This window comes from Tachypleus tridentatus, chromosome 6 (assembly GCF_004210375.1).
Source record: "Tachypleus tridentatus isolate NWPU-2018 chromosome 6, ASM421037v1, whole genome shotgun sequence".
Lineage (NCBI taxonomy): Eukaryota > Metazoa > Arthropoda > Merostomata > Xiphosura > Limulidae > Tachypleus > Tachypleus tridentatus.
Window position 1 is genome coordinate 82,379,729 of NC_134830.1, and position 17,539 is coordinate 82,397,267.

Consider the following 17,539-nt stretch of genomic DNA (forward strand, 5'->3'; position numbering starts at 1 on the left):
TGATTACTTTGAGGCCCAGGACCCTTCAGCAAGAGACATGCAATAATTCATACACCGACAGGTGAGAATCTACAAACACAATAATCAGTATATAAATCTCCCCACATGCGATAAGCAATTCTACCCGACATAAACTAGGAAGTTATTCGTATGGTAACGTGGCCAATAGGGTATGGATTCACCAAGATAAGAACTGTAGTCATACTTCATGTTCACACACCTCAAGTAGCTGGAGAAAGAAACAGATACTCATGCTTCTCTATTAAGTTACTGAACACAGTGACTATATATTTTAGAGTGGTTTGGCTGTTGAAACGGGTATTGAGAAACCATTGGCCTTCTCAAGTAGATGGATTATGGAAGCCTGCAACGAAGAGGGACATACCTTGGACATGAAAGTCTTATAACGGAGCCTTTTCAATGAAAACTAAGTTGCAATGCTATTGTCAAAATGCACGGTTATCAGATATAGCCTTCCGGCTGTGGTGACTTAACCTGTAACAATATGGTACATATCCAATTATTTAATTTTCTTGTGAGAAATGAGGAGTGTTTCTGGCATTGTGATCTAATACCGTTTTCATTTCGTATAAAAAATTCAGTTTAGTTGTTTCATAGCCTATTTTAAAATAATTATTCTAGTTAACAAAGAAACTAATATATGTAAATACAAGAAACCAATAAGGAGATAGGTAACATTTCTGTCTTTTTTTTTATTGGACAATTCCTATTTTACCGTTCCAAACACTAAAGTAGTGAAATTGTTTCTGGCACAGTTTGTACTTGAAAACAAAATTGCAAGAATTTACGTAGAGTATATTACAAACACATAAAGACTATAGACATGGAAAACTCAGAATCTCTATGTTATTTGTTTATATAAAGCTGCTTTGATATAAAACACCCACAAAGATGCGTCTCCATTAGGTATATACATTTTATTATTCAACATAAATAGGCCTGGCATGGCCAAGCGCGTATCGTGTGAAAGTGGGTTTTCTCGGGGCACTCCCGTTTCCCCCCACATCAAATTCTTCAGGCATTGGATTTCTAGATCCCAGCCTAGGCAACTTTTTGCCAGACCCAGAATCGGGCCGTTTGATTTGATCTGAATTTGAATGAATTACATTCATGTTCACATCTGCCCAACTTTTTCATTTCGGGACAGGTCCCGGCCTTTCTTTCCACTGCTGCCTTTGCCTCCACCCAAAAGAACATTTAGTGAGACATTCTCCACCCAAAAAGTCAAGAATAATAACGATAATTAATTTATTAAAATAATAATAAAAAAAACCAAAAAAAAAAACACCACTTAATCTTAATAACAATCCACAAAAGGGGACGAAGAGGAACTACAAAGTTCCTGAACACCCCAGTTGGAGAGAAAACTCTTCTGATTTCTCTCTCTCTAAACTGAACCCCTGCCACGTTAGTTTAGTTTTAGTTTAGTTTAGCGCGTAAGGCGTGCGACTCGTAATCCGAGGGTCGCGGGTTCGCGCATGCGTCGCGCCAAAACATGCTCGCCCTCCCAGCCGTGGGGGCGTTATAATGTTACGGTCAATCCCACTATTCGTTGGTAACAGAGTAGCCCAAGAGTTGGCGGTGGGTGGTGATGACTAGCTGCCTTCCCTCTAGTCTTACACTGCTAAATTATGGACGGCTAGCACAGATAGCCCTCGAGTTGCTTTGTGCGAAATTCCAAAACAAACAAACTCTTTCAACAAAAATATATGTTAATACAAGCATGCAATACTAAATAAATACATATTTTTATTAATGTGAGTTAATTACTTCGTTTTTAGACTAATTATTGTTTGTTTGTTTTACCTCATATCTTCCTAATGAGCCATCTGTGTTCTGTCCTCTACCTGGAATCGAACTCTAGATTTTAGCAATAGTCCGGATGTTTCAAGTCAGCTTAAACTGACCTTTGAATACATTAAAGCTCGACAAACTATGGCCTATGAACTTTTCACAATTATTCTTTATACATAATCTCTGATTTTATGTATTATTTTGATTGATTTCCAGTTGATTTTATGATGAAGATTCCTTATATATAGTATTATTTGTTTAACAGTTTTTTAATTTTAGATCCCTTTTTATGTTCTGCAAGTCTTGTATCTAAATTTTGTTTTTCCCTCTTCACCAAAATAAAATTTTACGCAGACTTGGCAGGGAACAACCATACATATACACACTGCTCGTTGTATTGAAATATACACTTGTTTAAAAATAAGAAGTTTCGGTATATTATCATAACTTAATTTTCAAAATCTTGAATAATTATTGTGGATTGTCCATCATTAATAGTGCTAACATTAAAGTGTTTGTTTAGCGAAAATTTATGTATATCTAATTTTGATGAGGTGTTAATGTGTGTATATTATATATACTGTCTCTGTAGATATGAAATTTTGAAAGCTCAATAAAATAAACAATAGTACAAATAATGTCCTCTTTGTTTAATTGTTGTTTTTTGTGTGTTTTATTTGTAATATTCGAGTGATGTGTATTTATAAAAAAAGTGACGAAATATTTGTGTTTGTTTGTTTCAAAATTTTCTTGCAAACCAACACAAGGGTTCTTGCCCATAGCAGTCCTAATCTTGATCCGATACACAAGAAGGGGAAGAGAGGGGGAACAACCACTACAAACTCTTGAGTCAATTTGATCCGATCGAATAGTGGGATTTAACCGTCATTATTATTTTATACCGATGTGCAGAGCAGCAAAAAACCATGAATCTTTAGATTCACAGTCCAGATATGCCCTATAAATCACGTCTATCCCGGAACACTTATGACTTCGTTACTTCCATATAATTAATATTGACTAATGTAAAAGTTTAATTATGCTCGTTATGAAACTTTATAAATTACCTATGGTAAAAGCTGTTGGGATATTCCCAACGTGTTTTGGGTGCTATTACCACAAGCTTTCATCCGTTATGACTATAAACAATTAACCAGGGAGGAAAATATATTAAATAATTAAAAATTCTTTATTTTTAATAGTGCTGATTTAAATCGCTTATTAGCAATAATAATAACAGATAATTACTGAGTTACTTATTTATTCCTATATTATCCCAAATATACTATTTTTGCCAAACTAATGAAACAAATCTGAAGGATAACTAGAAAATGTTCAAACTAAATGGAATAAAGAAGAGTGACCAAAGCTGAGCAATTTATTTATTTTTTGCTCAGAACCTAAATTTACCTTCCATGTATTCAAATAACTTCGTCGAAACTGAATCTTGAGGCGAGTAATTCGTTTGCATAAATATTAACTAATTCACATCCTTCTTCAATGATCTGCGATTTCTCTACGTCCATTCTTTAATGATGTTCTTGTTATTTGAAAAACAAAATAGTCAATGTACCGCATGAAAATGTTTAACTTAGGAATCTGACGTACGTATCCAGGTGCTTGGTTTACCTCTGTTTTTATTAACTGCGCTACTGCTTCTAAGTATTTTTACGAGTATGCTGGTTCAGATATTTACATGTGAATATATCTCTGAGTACATATATACATATGTTCACTGTATTCCGTACATTCACTGACGTGATAAAAATCAGTTTGTACATTCTGCATTTATCAATGCACTTTAACATCCTTTATACGTTTTACGAGTCTTGTATCTAAAAGCGGTATTATAATTAACGAAATAATAAGGCGTGGATATTGTGCACCAATTTTCCCAAAGTTGTAAGAACAAAAGTGTGTTAATGTTTTTCCGTAGAGTAGACAATTTAATTTTGTTCAGAGAAATACTTTCTGCCTCAACAGCATAAACAAACAATTGAAAAGCAATTCACCCCACCATAATAGCATAAACAAACAACTGAAGGGAACAGTTATTAGAACACTTTTCGCATTAATAAAATTTGATATAAAGAGAAAATGATGCTTAATAATGTATGAGTTATCTTAAACGAAAGTTCTCAGTTTTATAAGTGTGGTTGGAATAAACCAGCAATCATTATCTTTATTTGTTATTAACCATAAAACTACACAGTGGGATATCTGCACCAAACATTTCTAACGAAGACTTAGCGTTGAGTCATTAAGTTATTATTGTTTGTTAAACTTTACCGTACCTACTACTATTAATAAATAAACTTATAATGTTATTCTAAGACATAACGCTTTTAAAAACTTTGGTGAGCTTTTAATATGTTGTACAAAATGGCTGCTGAAGTTTATTTACCTTTGCCTTTTATTTATACCAGTTGAAACAAAGTGCTAGCGAATTTTCAGGACGGATAAATACTAAATACTATTATAACATGTTCGTCTTCTTGTACATCAAGATAAATTATTATGAATTACATCTATTGTTACAGATTTGTATATGTGTTCCACTTAGTCATTTTTGTAACCTCATAACAATATTAAAACATATAATTCATTTCGTTCTGTTTACGCATTAAAACAATTATGTTTCATACGCGTGACGTTATTACATCTTGTAGTTAAACTTAAAGCAATTTTTAAAAAGCAAAATAGTAAATGTTGGCAATAAGGTATATCGATTTCATTACTGTAAAATTAATTTTCAAAATTCACGTTTCACTTTTAGGAAATATAAATGATATACGATGTGTAGTAGTATAAAAAGTACACTATTTAATACTTGTCGCATACGCTACTTTTTTATAACGAGCAACTTTTGTAATAAACAGCTGAGAATAGTACAGAGTTATCGTGTCACTTGTTTTACGAACGAGATTTGTTAAATCGCAGTGATGTTTGTTTACTCTTACGCTATCAAATTGAAATTGCTAACATTCGTGTGCAGCTCACTTGGATAAATCTATATGACGAAGTTCAAAGTAAATTTCGTGAACCTTATTGTGTTATTTTTTTACAAACTACTTTAAGTGATGCTATTCTGTAATGCAAGCACACAAAACTTTTCATTAGAATATGATGCAAGAAACTTTTCCAACGTGAGAGTAACTCAAAGGAATTTTGAAACGGAGTAATGCTCGAAGATCAAATTCAAGCATCTTAAGAAATCCCTACAAATAGTGACTGAAATGTACTGGGTTAGGCTAAGCAAGTAATTAAATAAATAAAAAAAACGTCTCGAATCTTAAATTAATTTACTTATGACAAAACAATTACTATTGAAATAAATACTTTAATAATTTGTTTACAAAGCCGTTTCTTGCCCTATGCTTGTAACTAAAAATCTAATAGTTGAGTAATACATACTTTGACGCCTGACAAAATGCTGTTCAAAGTCACAGTGTAACAAACACTCAACATGCAGTGCAGTATACAGATATCACTTGTCAACTAAGAATAAAAAGTAAAGATAAATATTGTAAGAGGAATACACAGAAATATGTTGTTCTGTATGACTCAATATTTTTATACAGAACATAGTTACATTACAGAGAAAAAATCAAATTCAACCGAATTCGTTCTAAAAATCTATAATATACCTCTATCCAAATACAACAGCGATGAAAATGTCATGGTTTCCAACTAAAGAGGAAAAAACAAAAGAAAGAGAATAATTGTTACGTTTCCTAACTCTTAGTTGTCATCAGTTTTTATTCTGCCTGAGAAGTTAGGAAACATTTTCAATGAACTCTGTAACTTTATCTATTGAAAATAAAAACAAACGAAATTCATTTTAAAGGAAATTTCCACATTTCAAATTCTACACATACAAAAATATACTTGATGTTAATGTATCTTTCACAGTCGTTATATTTCTGGGCTACTTTATATCATACCTCATATTAATGAAGCAAGAGTTCTTATGAAAAGGCAAGCTTGCTTTGAGTATTGAAGGTGCCCTGAACCAGTTTTTCAAATTTTATAAAGAATTCAAATCTTGAATTATTTTGATTTTACAGAATTTTGATAAATAGGTAAAGATGTAGTGTATATATATTATTCACTAAATAACGTACGGTAGTTCTAAAATCAAAATTAAACAATTAACTCGAAGATTTATTTGTTCGTTTGTTTGTCGTTAAGCGCAAATCTGCACAAAGAACTATCTGTTCTATGTCCACCACGAGTATTCTAGTGTTACAAGTCTTCAGAATTGCTGCCGAGCTATTAAGGGACATAATCCTAAGAAGTGGGAAAAACACAAACTGTTAAAACCTATGTTTCGAAAAATATATTATTATCCTACTATTAGGCCTCTGGCAACAAAGTAGACATCTGAAGGTTTGTAATGCTAGAAAACAAAGTTACATCACCCATGGTGAGTAATTTGATTAACTATTTGTGTCAAACACAAATAAATCTACCATCAGAAATATATAAAGCTTTTTTAATTTTTTTATTCCGAAGTTTAATGAACCGATCGAAACTAGAACACAGGGTGAAATATTTCACGACGTAATATATCGCCTATTCTTTGCTTGAAGCTTCTTGAATTTTTGCTGTTACTTAACTTTGGTCAACAGGTCGATAGATGTATTTGAGAAATGCTTGCTTACTAATTTTACGGTTTTAAGCCTTTCTTATAATGTCAGTAGTGCCACTTGACAGTTTAGCACACTTGTCTAAAGCCATGAATTTTAATTAGGGACTTGTAATTAAATACAAACTAAAGAATTTTTGTAATACCAAAAGTATTTGGAAACATATTAACTCAATGACTATAAGTGTATTATTGTTATCGGAATATATGAAAATTAAAATAAAGTTTTGAACTTCAGCAGAAAATATAAAATTTTATTCCGCCAAAGGAATTTACTATTAACAAAAAACAGAACAAATGCTGTGTTTTCAACTGCTCTCGCTGTTAAGATAAATACGTTAGTTTATATTTAATCTTCTGGAAATTCGAATAATTTCTTACATAATCTGTAAGATTAAAATAATTAATTATATGTTTAACTTTTCACCGAAGTGACCGTATTCAAGGTCGTTTAGCTAAACATTTACCACTTAACTATTTTTCTTTCACGGTATTTTTAGAGTTTATCACTCTGTGTTGCATTTATTATTTGTATTTCCTGATTACCTGGTATTTTGTGGAAGAATAGCATATGAAGAACAAAGACTAAAACACATTGTTTTCAATGCTCAAACAAAGTATTTAAGTTACTACATGAAAAATCTCTTTCTGAAAAAGGTTGTACTAAAAGAAAACCATTGTCTCAAAAAACTCTTTGTTCTTTTTAACAATTTCAACAGACAAAAGTTTCTGTCCATGATTAGATATGTAAAATAATTCTCCACACTCTCCAACCTAAAATAATTAATTTCTCAAGGAATCGACATATATGTCTTATCTTTTTTAGCGTTTCCAACACATCTTGTTGTAAATATTACCAATGGTAATACTTTTTTTTTCGAAAAATTGTTCGAAAGTAAATTAGCTTGATGACTTCATTATACTCTGTGGAAGTTCTGTATTTTGTTCAAAGTACATATCTCCTTGAAGAGTCACATTGAAATTTTAATGGCATTGGATGCCAGAACAAATAGTTTAAACCGATACTTTCGAATAATGCTTTAACGAACGTAAGAAACTCTTAGCAGTGTTCAACCCTTTTATTCGTTATTCATTTTAGTATGACCTTAAAAATATTCAATAAACACTTAAAATGAACATAATATATAAACAAAAGTGTACCAGTTCCGTCATATGTTACAAACTCTGGTGAAATATTTAGTAATTTTGACGTCAAAATAATATTTATTTTGTTTTTCATAGTGTCGATCTTTTTAATTTGCCGACTAAATGCCAATAATTGTAAAGTAAAAAAAAAACTATTTTCATCTTTTATCGTTAAAAATATATGTACTGACTATTTTTATGAAAACCGTCAAAAAATTTGCGATAAAAACATTGTTTGAAAACTATACTTTCAGGAGTAATTTTTTAATATCTCATCGTAATGGAGAGCTTACTAACATGAAAACGAGTTTGATTAGTAAGTTCGACATATTATTCCTCAATAACATTGTTTTTTGTGTGTAGGTCTTATTGTAAAAATGCCAAATACTGAGCATTTATAATATAACATTCATTTATAAAATGTACACTAAGATCCCGCCATTTTACATCAGCGTCGTATCCTTGAAGCTGAACTCTAGAAAGAATTTCAGTTTTTTAAATTACTTAAGGGTGTCAATTCTTCTTTCAGAAAGCTTGTCCGTGAATGCTTCCATTTAAATGCAGTGTTAGTGTGTTAAAAATACCAACTATAATGGTCAGTAAAGTTGTAAATTCGCGCTGGATAATAAAATTGCGAATATTTAGAGGAAAAGCTGGAAAAAATGATGTTATATATCAAAATTAATTTTGATGATAAAATTCGACATCCAGTCTTAGTATATCTAACACGAAATACATCTCTGTTAAAATATAGGTTCTTTAACATCCTTATATTCATAAAACATGTGACAGCTCTATAACTATTAACTATAGTCTATGACATTACTTTGTCATAATTAGATATTTACCCTTCTTTGTTCCGTATATAAATGTAAACACAAAAACATCAATCCTGAATTCTTTAAAACGTTATTCAAAAATTAAATGAATAATACAAAAATAGTTATAGCAATATAAGACAAACAATATAAAGAGTATCACAAAAATTTCCATGAACTTCCTTAACCTGGCTTTAATCATAGTTTCCTCAAACATAATTAAAATACTTCAAACATCACGAATGACATATGCATCACAATTTTAATTTTATCTTATGATAAGAAAAACACCAAAAAATTGAAACTAATTACATTTACTTTTTTCTAGTTGCATTGTTATGATACGCGTATTTGGATAAATATTAGTAACAATGAGTTGGATTAGTTCAAATTTTAGGGTAGAATAATCACTCATTCGAATTACGGTACTAAATTAATGTATAAGGATCTTCGCACGATGTTACTTCGACAACCGATTAACATTTTAACTTAATATTTGGAATATATATTTATATACATGTAATATATGAAGAATAAATATTCTCACATGTTCGATATATTTATGAAACATTATGCTCACAACTGGTTACTCATATTCACGGTGAGTAACGTGCTGATACAATGGAAGAGTAAATGATGTTTTAACGTTGAACATAAGACAACCGCTAAAAATTAATATAATTCCCAACAAAATAATAGTTTTAAATCAAACTAAATTTTGATTTTATCAGCCTGGTGAACCAGCTAATTTTCGCACAATCCATTGGAATACAATTTTACTTACATTTTCATTTTTAATTATACTGGAGTTTGGTTAAAGTTAAACTTTGGTCTTAAAGTCTTTATGAATAAAGTATACAATCCGAAGCGACCTATGATAATTATCTGTCTGTTTAGTATCATTTTAGAAATTATTTGATTATAATGAATACCCATCTAAAGATTTTTTTTTTTAATTTTCTGCATTTGAAAAAGAAAACTCTTTGGCCAATCTTTCTCTTTATGTACAAATGAAAAGATATGGCTCGAAGATTGTTCAGAAACATTCAAATGTATTTTGTTTTGAAGATAAGTAGACGGTACCTTTATGATTTTTAATTAAGAAACCCAAGTGAAAAGAAAATTATTGATTACTGAAATAAGCTGTATAAAGGTAGTTAATGCACAGTTGACGAAGAAAGTAGCTCGATTTGTCGTCTGTGATTGCGGAAGATTCGTTGAAGTTCCCTAAGTTTTTTTAAGGAAACGCTTTTGGATCTTTACTCACATGTGAAGAGTTTTGTTTCAAAATAGTTCAAAAACCGTTCAGCCAATATTATATTCTGTATATTTTGAAAATATATAACTAGAGAATGTAATAATATAAGATGTTTTTCTTAAAAAAAAAAAAAAAACGTTTTCAGCTTTACTTTGTTAATAATGTGTTCAATAAATGTTAAAGGAAGTCAACATTCACATTTATCTAGTGTCAAATGTTCCACAGTGTCATGAAACCCTTTAATTACTATATCTAGCAGTTTGTACAAAATCGATTAAAAATAAAATTAAAAGACTTTTCAAAAAATGTATCCGTAAATTAGGGTAATAATTGGGTCATAAAAATAGTTTAAAAGAAATTTTATATTAAAAATACTATCCTGTCTCCTAAAACGTTCCCACATCACATAGAAATGTCAATATCCTTACTGCAAAAGAGGTTGTATGTGTTCAGCTATTAGAACACTTGAAACAAGCATTAAATGAAGATGGGAAAAGAACGGTCGACATAAAGTAATCTTCAAAAGCACGCATGAAATCCTGGTATTCCATCACACAGCAACCAGTTTTTAAATTATCGACTCAGATAACTGTGAGAGGATTAAAGCCACTATATATCTAGACCTTAATATCGAAGCTAAAGTTGAGACTGGAGCTTATGTTAACAAATTTGATTAAAATTGTTTTCAATTAATTTGCGAGAAAATTAATTCATTTATCTAGTTAATAAAACCAAAGCTTTATCTGAATTAATCCACCATTCTCTTATGTCTTTATTATTAAGCATATTATGTCCATGAAAACTTCTGGTACATGTATAGAAAAGAAAATATTCATCTGTTGCTAATTTATTACGAAGTATTTTAATGGCAGTTTTAAACTACACTTCATTTTATCAATTATATTTAAAGAATTAAATGTAGGTTGAATAAACAGTTGAGCTAAAGCCCATAATCCGTTTTTTATAGTCATGAATATAAGACTTCAACCTTCATTTTGTCTTAAGAACTGTAATTACAGTAAAGAAGTTAAAAACAACATAATCTAAAGTATTGAACTCCTTTACTTACTGTTTATTTCATATGAACAAATCTGAGTTTGTTGACGCTTGGCTTTTGAATGATGGATCATTGTGCTGACCAAAAAAAAAGTATTACGGCACGCGATTGTTTTAGCTAGTTCGATTTGTTTAGAATTTCTTTTCCCAACGAATAATGGGATTGACCGTCACATTATAACGCCTCCACGCCTGAAAGGGCGAGCATGTTTGGTGTGAGAGGGATTCAACATCCTCTACCCTCAGATTACGAGTCGAGTGCCTTAACCACCTGGCCACGCCAGGCCAGCTAGTTTGGAATTACCGGTTCATAACAGTTAAGCAAGCCATGAGTACCTTATCTATTATGGCATTCTACATAACTTTACACTGCTTACATTGCTAATATCATAGAGAAAAAGAAGTATTGATTTTAATATCATTATGTTTTATGCACTATCTTACGTCTTGTTCAACAGTAGTTTGAAACAAATAAGATCCCAACTATATTTAAACAACTCAGAGAACCTGACATCAATCCATTCGTTGAAGTTATTGACAAACACCACACCAACATTATTTATAAAATACAATGTGATAACTGCCACGAATTTTACATATATATTTATATTAAAGTGTTTTCAACTTAATATCAGTTGCCCAAGTTTAAACTTCTAGATCTATTTTTGTTTCGATCGGTTTTATTACTTCTGAAGCAATTAACATTATATACCGTACAGTACTGAATTATATAACGATCATCAGTGTTTTCATTAACGACCACAGTCGTAGACGGGGATAGTAAAATATTCATAAAACTGGAAAATATCAAGTCGCTTTCATAAAGTTATAACAATATTTCTCTTCGGATGTTATAATAGCAATTTTTGTTCTCAGTCTTTCTATCGGTTTTCGTCTGTGATGAAGGATATAAAAACGCTTCCAGTTGTAAGTTTTTTTTTATTTTTGAATTTCGCGCAAAGCTACACGGAGGCTATCTGCGCTAGCCGTTCCTAATTTAACACTGTAAGACTAGAGGAAAGCCAGCTAGTAATAACCACCCACCGCCAACTCTTGGGCTACGCTTTTATCAACGAATAGTGGGATTGACCGTCACATTATAACGCCCCCACGGCTGAAAAGGCGAGCATGTTTGGTGCGACGGGGATTCGAATCCGCGACCCACAGATTACGAGATTACGAAAAGTAGCATCCTAAAAGTAACCTGAAACATAATGGATCAGAAGATTTGAGAAATAGATGTTCCGAAAATATATTTTTTATTTATAAAAAAAAGCATATTAATTTTGCTTTATGAAAACGTGTGGCTTTTTTTTACTGCAACGTAACCTGTTAAGTATTGTAACATATCTTTCTGTGAAAATAAAAAGTGCATATAGCATTCTTCTGGTAGCCCTCTTTTGGTTGATATTTGTGTATAATTAAAAAAGTGTTTGATTGTGTATTATTAGAGTCATTACAGAATTATCTTACACCACAAGGACCATAAAACATCGACAGAGCCTTTCCTTATGGATTTTGCTATACATATAGGTTTTGTATAAGATAACGACAGGTTACTTTTATAATCCACTAGAAACTTTTCGAAACTCCCTGCATTTATTTTCGGGGTTCGATTCCACTCGGTGGACTCAGCAGATAGCCCGATGTGGTTTTACTATAAGAAAACATACACATATACACACATGCATTTATTTTCCTTTGGCAGATGTGTCTGAATTTTGTTAAAACTTATGCATGTAATTTGTATCCTGTTATACCTTCGGATACTAAAACAATAAATTATTGTTGAAATGCTTAAGTTGACAAGAAAACTTAAAACTTGGCTCAAACGTAATAATAAGATAAAAGACACCTACTGCGAAATAAAAGATTGTTCTTTATTAGTATGAAGGAAAAAAAGCATTAAAAATGTATTAACAAACTGGGCATGACGTTTATGTCAGAAAATTAGTTCATATCTACAATCTAATCTACACAATATTTAATGTTTCTATCATTTCTGTGATAACTTTCAAGATGCTATACATTTAATTGTAACAAGGGTTATGCACCTCAAATATCTATATATCTATATATTATGTCTTATACTGTAATTTATTATAATGATTTCAACTGCTTATTCCCTGTTGAAATTATGATACATCCAAACATAGCAAAATCTTAAAAATTCTGTGTAATGATTGTTTTCAACTAGAAGCTACATAATATATTACATTGATAGGTAAATTTATATTAATAGTGTATATGATTAAAATGTTTGAGATACAGATATCAAATTTAATAAATCTCTATTTTTAACACAGATATTATTACAATTATCTTTTTTTATCTCGTTCACTGTGTACTATATCGTAATTATTAATAACAATCAAAGATAATAAAATAGTGCATTGTGATTATGATAGATCCAATTTTTGTCTTTGTAAGTTTTGAGTTTTCAATTATTTTCACGGATAAATAACCATTTATACCTTAAATGATAGACAATGAGTTTTAGTAATGAGAGTACACTGCACCAAGAATAAAGAAGTGTGTTTTCAAATAGGAAACACTAAATTCATTGAATTAATCTGAATGCTTTGTTAACACACACATAATAGTGTCATGATAAAGATTAGCGTCAGTGGAGAACTAAGATTAACGTGCAATTAACAAATAAGAGGAAATACAAATATTTTGACAATAAAGGTAGAACAAAACGACCTTTACACTCCAGATGATTATAAGAGAGAATTATGACAACCGAGGTTTCTCCTTCGTGGCTTCTTCTGGACTAATGCATAAAACTGTTTGATATTACACTATTCGTTAACCAATTCATTAACTAAGTTTCATATACAAATTCAGTATTCAAATTTTAAATATATTTATTAGTTTTTGAAAAACTTCGACAATAATAACTGTTAAATAAGATGTTGTGTATTGTTGCAAGGCAATAATGTCACAATCCTAGAGATGGAAAATAAGATAGAACTTAATTGTTTAAAAATAAAACAAAATATAAAATTAATGATATTTAATGAAAAATAATAATTGTTGATAATAAGTAGCAAAAATATAGAAATTTATGAAAATTAATGTTTATGCTAAATTTAAGTAATTTATTGACAATTGTTTCATGTATGTCATTAATGCAAATCAAAAAGATGTTGTTGTTTTGATTAAGTACAAAGCTACACAATGGGCTATCTGTGCTCTGCCCACCACGGGTATCGAAACCCGGTTTTTAGCTTTGTAAGTCCGCAGACATACCGCTGAGCCACTGGGAAGCGAAATCAAAAAGAGCAATGGTCATAAGACCAAGCCATGAATACGAGGGCTTGAACGTACATCATTTTCAACATTAACCCAATTTAAGTGAACTCTATTTATAACAACCTTCTGCTCTCTTCCATCAAGCCACTCTTCTATACAACTAGCTAACTTGTCCGCCACTATAGAGATAAGTTTCTTTATAACTTTTTATGTGGCACTTTATCAAATGCTTTCTGAAAATTCAGATTTATCATTAATTAAACTTCCCAATTTTATCTTAACACTCTCAGAATTTGTATAGATCTTTTATTCAACTTTGTTTTCATTTATCAATCGTTTAAGATGAGGGATAATACTTAAGGCTTCATTAGTAAAAACTGAAGAAAAAGCACAATGTATTATCAGATACGAGCCCTCCTTTGTCATCCCTCAAGGGACCTATCCCTATCCTAACATTTTGTTTACCCTAACGTACTTTTAAAAATCCTTATTGTTAATTTTTGTATCTTCAGCAATTTTAGTTTATTTGTTTGGGGGGAGGGTGTTGATGATCTCAAGCCAATGGATTGTTTAGTTATTTTTTCTTGTTGTATATGTTGACGGACTTCAAAGAGCAAGTATTTTAAAAATGTTGATATTTTGGTCGTGATGGTTAAAATATTTTTCTGAATTATAATTATAGATGTTTCAGGTGTTTTCATGTGTTCGTTCTGAGAAAATTCCACCTTTTTCCTTCAATTTATAGTTGCCCACAAATAAAAACGAGTAATGCAATAAAGTGAGCATTTGGATGTAATGGTAAATCATTTTCTGACTGTATAAATTGTGTTGAATATAAGTATTGAAGTATCGATGTCTATTTAATGAAATGTGTTGTACAGTGAACGCGCACCACTTTGAAGATGAGTAATTTCTCGGGTATAAAGGCTTTTTGTGGGTGTGTCAATACAAAATTATTGGTTTATCATTAAATGTTTCATTATGCGTTTTATGTTTCAAAAGTAGCTCAATTTATTTAATTATATTCGAAACATGGATGTTTTACAGACGATAAATCAAAATCAGCGGAACTCATTTTTGTGACCATTGTTTTGTGTCTTTCATTGTAACGTAATATCATGTTTGATCTCTGTAGCATCTTTGCGAGCTGAATTTATTTTATTTAGTAATCACTTCACTGAATGATTTGAAACGTTGCTTGTGTTCAGAAAATGACGTATAACAGTTCTGAATAAAGTTCATAAAATTAAAGAATTTGTCTGTGTTCGAAACTGACATTAAGATTACGTTGTCAGTGTATTCTTGGTATAAAACAGTCATAGGGCTATTACAAATTTGGAGCGTTTTGTGCTTTATGTAGCCTACAAGCAAGTCGATGAATAGTGATTTAATCTTGAGATTTACGGCTACATCCTTGATCTGTTTGTAAAATGAAATATTGATAAAAAAAATTATTTAATGTGAAAACTAGTTCGTCAAGTCCTATCAGAGTATGAAATATTAAATGAAGTTTCTAATTTTCTTGGGCACTTTTTTCCTGTTTAAGTGCTCTTTTCTTTTGTATCAAATGAGCTGAAGTAAGAGTACATGTATGTATATATATATATTATGTATTCAAACATTTCAACAATGAATTAATTTGCAGTGAATCGTAATTTAATTAAGACGATTAAAAATTTAATGAAACGACATTTTATTTTGGATTAAACATAATCCAGTTTCAGAAATTTTTCTCTGAAAATAATGAACTTATGTTAGCTATAGAATAAGGGCACCTTAAACCAGAACAGAAAGACCACGGCAGTAACTCACAATACATTTAGTATTCAAACGTTTCGGGCTATTCATGTCCCATGATCATCAATTTGTAATTACATCAAAAGTTGTATTACTTTATAATTAACTGTGATAGATTACATTCAGTAGATATTTCGAGAAATGAAAAGCAATTAAAGAAATAGAACAGAGTATAAGCAACAGAAAAACAATTACCTAAAACAGAGATCAACATTTATAATAGTGATAGCTGATGTGATCTCTGGTTATCGTTAAGATTAGGACGTTCACTAAATGACAGCAAACTTCTTGTTGCCATAATTCTGGAATTCATTTATAAAGACATCATTGTTGTACTACTTTATGTAGACTTGTATTGGAGAATGAGATAAATGTATTAGTTTCTGCCCAGTTCTGTAAGATATTCCAATATGCTTAGACACGTATTTTTAATTGACGATGTGTCTTATCTATATAGGTGGCCGTGTAGTCACTACGAGTATACTGATAAACAATCCAAGAATATAGAGGAGCATGGAATATATCTTTCTGATGAACATACAACAAATACAATAGAATGAGTTGTAAACGATGCATAACTCTGTTAATATGTATTCATCCAATTCAGTTCATCATGATTAAAAACACTAATACATTAAAATGAATAAAAGGTTTACTGCAGGGTTAAAAAACTTTGCAGAGGAATTCATAATAATTATTTAAAACCCAGGAGCTTAGCGCTTAGTGTTATGGACTTACAACATTAAAATCTGGGATTCGATTATTTGACATTATTTGGTCACAAATGATGCGATTGATATTTTCAGTTAGTGCTATTAAACGTCAGGGACAATAAAATGCTGTTCTTATCTTCTATCTGTTTTGTGCTACCTAAACTTCTACCATTCCGGTCTCTACAGATATATTACGAGCAACACGTACTTTATTAATCTACAGATGAGAAGCATGTGACTTACTGATAAAAATGTAAATTCATTTTATTACCAGAATGATTACACGAAGCTAATAAGATTTGTTAAAAATGGACATCATCATTAAGTACTCTATTACCTAATAGTAGAAACAATGATGAAATAAAACGGCGGCCAAAAATGTCCGTTCAAAGCTACCTTATAAATTTCTGAATGTTAACAGTGTCTGCTTCACAGTATTGGCTGAACAGGGCTAAAAATTATTGTACTTAAAAGTCGCCTAAATCGTTATATATGTGTTTATAGAGAGAATAAAAATTTCTCTATTTTAGCGAAGTTTCACCTTATATTAGTAAGTGACATTTTTAGATAATCGTACGAAAAAATAGACGAATCTTATCACTCTAAATCTTTCACAGAACTCTTCCATCTGGAGTCACAGTAATTCCTGTGGAAATAGTATACTACATAGTGTTCGGAAAGTCACTGTGCACTTATATATTTATTAACAGACATGTTTCAATATAGAATACAGAAGGTAAGTATGAATGACAATTATAAACAATGTTGAAAGTGACCCCCGTTAACATCAATACAGGCTTGGATCTTTCTTATTTTGTTTCTAAACACCGCTATCGGTTGCTGGCTTGATATAGACTGAATAGACATATGATTACAAACTGCACAGTGACTTTTCGAACACCCTATAGTATATATATATACATAAAATGGAGAATGCACCACTTTGGGCATATAATTAGATTTGAAGGTAGGTTGGTAGAGATCCTGATGAGTATTAAAATGAAGTCGGGTATAATCGCGCCCCACGCTT

General features: G+C 30.9%; 1 protein-coding gene across 3 annotated transcripts in view; it reads right to left on the reverse strand.

Moving 5' to 3' along the window:
• Positions 1–17,539, reverse strand: part of LOC143252922 (uncharacterized) — a 145,791-nt gene that overhangs the window by 31,873 nt on the left and 96,379 nt on the right. Inside the window, exon 8 of one of the 3 annotated variants that reach the window (XM_076505792.1) lies at positions 5,437–5,505. The exons of the other annotated variants lie outside the window; for them this stretch is intronic. Coding sequence (XP_076361907.1) covers positions 5,452–5,505 — 54 coding nt within the window. The 3' untranslated portion in view covers positions 5,437–5,451. Of the gene's footprint in view, positions 1–5,436; positions 5,506–17,539 lie in introns of those variants that run through there. 3 annotated transcript variants of the gene reach the window in all.